The sequence below is a fragment of the Dermacentor albipictus genome, chromosome 5, assembly GCF_038994185.2.
Source record: "Dermacentor albipictus isolate Rhodes 1998 colony chromosome 5, USDA_Dalb.pri_finalv2, whole genome shotgun sequence".
Taxonomy (NCBI): domain Eukaryota; kingdom Metazoa; phylum Arthropoda; class Arachnida; order Ixodida; family Ixodidae; genus Dermacentor; species Dermacentor albipictus.
The window spans coordinates 140601933-140608584 of NC_091825.1; the positions used below are offsets into that span (position 1 = coordinate 140601933).

The following is a 6652-nucleotide window of genomic DNA, read 5'->3' on the forward strand; positions in this document are numbered from 1 at the left end:
ATCGGTTCGCAAAAAGGAGAAGAAGCGACAATAAGTTAAAAAAATATCTGCCGAATAGCCCCTATAAAATTTCAGTGCGGACTTTTTCGAGGAAGATGGGCGTTTTGATATCATTCTTCTGGTTCATAAGTTCAGTTATTGTTCGTTAGTCACTGCCTTGAAAGGGCTCACGTTCACGCGCAGCAAATTTTAGAACAGCATGGCGCAGACAGCTAATAACAATTTCTTAGCTCCTTAAGCTCTTTTCGCTAGCTTCCACAGTGGATTTGTTGTAGCGCCGGTGTCCTTAGTAAGAAGCTGTCGCCATCGAGAACAGTAATAGACCAAGAAAGTGGAACATGAATACCACTCTTTATTGTGCTCAACATGTACAACAAAAGAGGCAACCCAATTCAAGACATGAGACTATTTTTTTTTATCCATTGCAGTGAAAGACACAGGAATAGGACGACCGGCCTCGTGCGGGCGGTAATGACGTGGTGAAACGAGACGTGAGGGACAAACACTCGTATGAGCGACACGGAGGCGGGGCATGCTTGATTTCGCGCGCCTTGGCACGGGCTAATGAAGGGGGCAAGGAGAAGCGACCGGAAGGTATGTGAGCGACTGCGAAGGGAGGTTGCCGATCGGGATCCCCACCTGACAACAGTAGCGCATACTCGGGAGACGTGACAACTGAGACAAGCGACTGCAGGCGACCCGCTTCCATAGCAAGGCAAGCAAGGCACCCACACCGCGTTAGAAAGTCCTTGAGCGTTGCTAGGAAGGAAGTGTCAACCGAAACCCAGAGCTATGCTTACGGTGCGTTTAAGAAAAAAAGGGTTTTTCTCACACTCAGTGTGGCGGTGAAAAGCAACGCGGACAAAGAGCAACACAGCGTACCCAACCCGACAGACACGATCAACACGGGAAACCCAGAGGAAAGGCGTCGAGGTGACACACGAACAACGGACGGGACAGCGTGGGAGGATAGACCTAGAATAAGGGAGAGGGCAACCGAGAAGGAGGAAGAAAAATTTACAACACCCGGCAGAGCGCCTGGAACGTGCCTAGCGCGCTCGCCTGGCGCGGGTCTTTCCGTAGCCGTAACGCGGAATCACACGTAGGAAGCGGAGGTGTTCCGAGGTGAAGCTTGCTTCAAGGAGGGGGGGGGGGCAGCTCAGCCCACCCTAGGCCCGGCGGGAGCGCGCGGGCGGCTGCCCTCGGCGGCGAGCGCGGCCTCGACTCCGGTCGGCGCGCTCGACTGGATCACGACGTCGGCGGGGTTCTTGGACTCGGTGCCCAGCTCGTTGGTGACGATCTCGGCGCGGTATCCGTTCTCGTCGGCTGTGTAGCTGACGGTGCGGGTGCGGCCGTCGGCCAGCGTCATGGTGTAGCGGCCCGTGACTCGTCCGGAGCCGTCGCCGCTCTCTTCACGCGTGTGCGAGCCTTCGGCGTCCTGGCTCGCATAGTTGAAGGAGTACGGGATCGGCGGGTAGTTCTCCTGCGCCGGGTTGAAGCCACCCCTCTGCGCGGCCTGCGAAGTTTCGAAGGGAAGAGAGCGGTTAGCGGCAACCTTGAAAACGGCTTGATCTGCTGCTGGCGACTCAGTTAAGGCATACGCAGGAGCTTATCCTAAATGTCTTGCTTTTTGTGATTTGGGAAGCGTTAAAAAAAGACATTGCTCAAGCGGGCACTCGAAAATAGCGGTTTTATTTGCGAACGCCCATGATAAACCTAGTACACCTAGATGCGGCAGCGAAAAAGCATGATTTCCTCAATTCCTAAGCAGTTTTATTATTTTTTTTACAGCGAAAGCTGTAAGGACTAATCTTCCGTAGTTCTTTCGGCCTCCGGCAAAAGAAACGGATTAAGCGATTTCTAACAAACCCATACGGGTGCAGTGCGGCGGCGCAGATGAGAAAATGCGGAACAGATTAGAACGCTCCCCGAGAACAATTGCGTGACGTCAAGGTTATCGCAGCATACAAGCAGGAGAGGTATCGGCGCTAAAAACAGCTGCGTTATCGATGGGACGCACACGTACAGGTCGTACACCCGAAGAACAAGATGCGTACGAGGAGCGCCGGAGGGAACAGCAACGAGAATGTAAACGGCACCGGCTCGAAACGAAGAACGTTCCCGCAATGCTGAACGAAGACTACAATTGCGATCCCAGGCACCTCCGAACGAGCAATGACGCCAGACTCGCAATGTACAAAAATGACAACCGTTCCACTCTGTGGAACTAGAATGGCAGCGAAAGCACTTTGCTTTCGTTTCAGAGCTTTGACTGTTGTCAGCGTTCGCTGCATTCCATCTTCACAGAGTGCAGTGGTTATGTTTTTTTTTTCTTCAGCACCTTTGTTTGTGATCCAGGGACTGGCGTGTATTTATTGCCATTTTCTCTTTCTTCGGAATTTAGAAAAAATAACGGATACTTAGTTCGTACCTGTATTAACGGACGTATGACAACAAGTCAACACTAACTACTGTAAAATGACAGCGATCTTTTCTGCAATTTCGTTTTGGAATTTACTACCACCAAATATCAAATCTTGCCCTTCACTACACTGTTGCTGATGGCCTCTAAAACAGTTTACATATATATATAGTCATATCATAAGAAGCCAACAAACACTGACACCGAGGACAACATAGGGGAAATTACTTGTGCTTAATAAATGAAATAAGGACACGATAAATTAACGGAAATTAAAGTGGATGAAAAAAATGCGAAGTGTGACGGCTGTGGGTTCGGTTCCCACCTGTGGCAAGTTGTTTTTTTATCCACTTTAATTTCCATTAATTTATCGTTACTTTATTTCATTTATTAAGCACATGCAATTTCCCCTATGTTGTCCTTGGTGTCAGTGTTTGTTGGCTTCTCATTATATGACTATATATATATATATATATATATATATATATATATATATATATATATATATAGATATATATATATATATATATATATATATATATATATATATATATATATATATATAAGCGAGTGTGACTCTGTGTGTGAGTGTGTGTGTGTGCATGCATTACTGTGTAGCGATGTTTTAATGTTTTTCTGGGTTTGTGTTAATTATTAGCCGTTTTTAATTTAATTTTGTTGCATCGCTGGATTCCACACTGTTGACTTTATGTAATCATTATATTCCTATTCAATTACAGTAATGTTCGTGCTTTCATGCATATTTTAATATAGAATTATTCTTGCTCATTTCTGTGCAATCTTCAACTGCCGGATGTTTGATTAATTACTTCGAATATGGTGATTTGTATTTTCCCGCCGTTCTTGCCTTCGTTGCTAATCGTATATTCTACATTTTTTATACGCGTTATAACAGGAGGTCTCTCTGACAGTCTTTTTACTTTGGGACCTCCTTCTGTACTACATTTCCTTTGTAATTTTAATAATGTCTAATATTAATAAAATTGATTGATCGATGTGCAAGATTCGCAGGCAAAGGAAGTAGCAGTGCAAAGACGCATCTACTCTTCGTGCCGCCTTTCTTGTTGGACCCTCAGTACGGTGCACTTATCAGGTTCATTAGTCTGGGAGACGGGTTTCGAGGTGGCCCCAACCCTTGCGTCTGGCCACCGGTCAAAGGCCGTAGAGCGCATTCCGCTGGTATGTCCGCGATACGCAAATGAGCAGCTCACTGCGCGGAACCGGCTTCACCTGGTTACGAGAACACTGGTCTTCTTTCCTTCCCCTCCGTTATCCCACTAAGTAATCGACTCCCCTGCGGTCTACGGGGCTTCGCGATAGACTTCAAGAACGCCGCCCCTACCGCTCTATAGTGTACGCGCTTTGTTCGTGCTCGTCTCTCTTTCTCTCTATCTGCCCCTTCTACTCTCTTCCTCTTTTTATCCCCCTTAACCCTTCCCGCCGTGCAGGATAGCCAACCGGAACTACCGCTGGTTAACCTCCCTGTCTTTCTCTGTATTCTCTCTCTCTACTCCCCCATGCAAACATTACCTGTCCATATAAACAACGTGCTTCGTTAGTAGGCTCTGCTTACTCCTAAAGACCACATGACCTGGGGTTACGTTAATTAATTAAAATACTTAAATTTTCGAGTTCTGCATGTCCAAACCACGATATCATTATTAGTCTTGCCATATTGGTGGCTCCGGAATAATTATGACCGAAAGCATGTTAACTGTGATCACATCGAGCATCTTGTACCTCGTGCCCGGTCCTAATATTTTTAACTGGCCAGCGATAAATTAGTTGGGTAATTCGGCACTGATTGATTTATCGGCATAGGCATATGTGTAATAGGAAGTACGTGTTGGCCCTCTAAGAAACGCCATATGCTTGTCTGCACATGCGTGTACTGCCAAAGTACTTCCTTTTCAGTTAAGTATGTCTGACAAGCTTGCAAATATGTAACTCGTTTTCCTTTTACGAGGAGAGAGAGAGAGAGAGAGAGAGACTTGGTGAAGGGAGCGAGCTCAAATTTCTTCACTTCGGGGGTTGCTTTCCTTCTTCTTCTTTCTTGTTTTTTTTTGGTCTTAAGATAATGAAGGCACTACGCAAGACGCAATACGCCAAGAACCCTCGATTTAAGAGGTTCTTAACGCGCATAACTCTATTACGTACTCTAACCAACCTCACTAAGTATTTGCTTAGAATGATTATTGATTACATTTATATTGCCTTTATTACAACCTTTTGTCATGATTTCCTTCATTGTCTTCATTATTACCTTCAAATATGATCTAGCATGGCAAAAAGGTGCAACGCAGGGTTAGTTCGTATTGCATCTTGTAGTGGGAACAGTTCGAGAAACAAGGAAACAACAGTTGTGTGTGTATCTCACGTTTCTCGCGGAGTTCAGTGCTCGTGTAGTGCTAGCACGGCGCTCAGTCGCTGTACTAAATTTTAATTGTAGTCCACTAGACTCCGAACAAGTCCAGAAACAATTATGAGCTTAACTTCATATCGAAAGAAATTAGGAGACATAGTAGAACCGCCATTAGGGGCATAGACGGAAAAGTGGGAGTCAACTTACGGCAACGCAGAAGAAGGCCAGGAGGATAACAAACTGAAAAAGAAAGCAAGTGCATAGAGTATTAAACAAACAGTTTTGGTAAGTGTGCAATTTCTGCGTCAATTATTGCGTTAATGTGCAATTATTACGTCATGAACAGAGATTAGGTTATTATCTCTAATCAACTGGGGTGGACAAACGCACATGGAGAAGGCAGGGTTTAGTTCGCAGCAGTTCCCTGGCTTTCTTTCACTGAGCTAACTGTCTGTGGCCAGTATCAGTGGAATGCATTAACTCTGCTCACTTCCTAGATGGCCTGGCCTCACTCCACATCACATGTATTGGTGACGTTTGAACTCATTGATGACAAGGTGGGCGGCCAGTAGTTTCACTCCTAAAAGTTGTAGATACTGTGATTCATAGTGCAACTTGGGTTTTCCTCGGGCGATTTATCGTAGGTATCAAAGCTAAATAACAGGGATGCAAAAACTATGATGCCTGCATTTCCCTACTACAAATGTATCACGTGCAGACCACGCTGACGGGTAGGCACTATTTACAAAAAAGGTAACCGCTGAACTTAAAGGCCAATGCATGTAACTTCATGGAGGTCCGTGTCTCGTACTAATGCTACCACGAAGCGTTGTGAAGTCCTTAGGTATTCAATTGAGTCGTTTACCTCGGTAACCATACTGGCGCATACGTTATAAACACCTCAATAAATATAGGCGATCAAATCAAAACGAACATATTTATGCGAGCGAAAGCAATATCAGCAGGCCTGTGAAACAACTCATTGGAAAATTGATACATGACAAGCCTAACTGCGGCCTCAACGGAGGCCGGGAAATTGATTAGCGGATACAGGCTGATCCGTCATCGCGGTGACCGTGACTCATTAAGGAGGGGCTGTAGAAACTGAATAACGTGCTCTGAAGACGGGACCTAGAGCCGATTCTAAAGCAGCGAAGCTTTCGAAACACTGAAGGAGCAGCGAGAAGGCTGGAACATATGCAAACATTTCCTAAATGAAATGGATGAGGATCAGGGATGGGAACGCATAGCTCAGCCGCGAATATCGGCTCAGAGAAAACGAGAAATAAAGATCGATGACGGCGCATGACCAGTGCGCGTCGATGACGATGGAGCGCGGGGGAAGCTGCGGACGCGTAATCCCATGGAGTGCGGTCTGAAGAAGGTCCAAACCACAGGGCAACCTGGCGGTTGGCGGTTCAAATCCAACGGATCGTGTCTCGGCGGCGCCTGTGGTTTCCTGCCCGAAACACTCACCTTGTGCATGGCTGCTAGAGTCGGGCACTCGGTGAGGGATCGGTAGCACTAGGGGCAAGTTGTTGCGGATGACTCGTCAGCGAGGCTCATCTCCGTTTTTATAGCGCTACACCCGACCATCGGCATTCCTGGCGCCGCCAATCAGCAGCCTCTGTCCTACATTGCGCAACACCCCAGCCTTAGGGACCACGCTTCGTACACGAGCGTGTACCACGAGCGCGTACAATCGCGCGAAGGTGGAAGAGCTCCTAACCCTAGACCCCACACCCCCTTTCTCGCGTGCCTTCGCTTCATCTTTCTATACGCGCGAGAAAAAAAGAAACGAAGCAACCAGACTCCTTTCTTCCGCGCTCACTCTCCATTACCTCTGG

At 46.8% G+C, this 6652-nt stretch overlaps 1 protein-coding gene across 1 annotated transcript; it reads right to left on the reverse strand.

The window, feature by feature from the left end:
- Nucleotides 1–332: 332 nt before the first annotated feature.
- Nucleotides 333–6406, reverse strand: LOC135908359 (cuticle protein 10.9-like). The gene is made up of 3 exons (XM_065440125.1): nt 6282–6406; nt 5013–5045; nt 333–1516 (listed from the first exon to the last, which is right to left on the reverse strand). The coding sequence occupies exons 1-3, from the start codon at nt 6288–6290 to the stop codon at nt 1160–1162; spliced, it is 399 nt and encodes a 132-aa protein (XP_065296197.1). The 5' UTR covers nt 6291–6406; the 3' UTR covers nt 333–1159.
- Nucleotides 6407–6652: the final 246 nt, after the last annotated feature.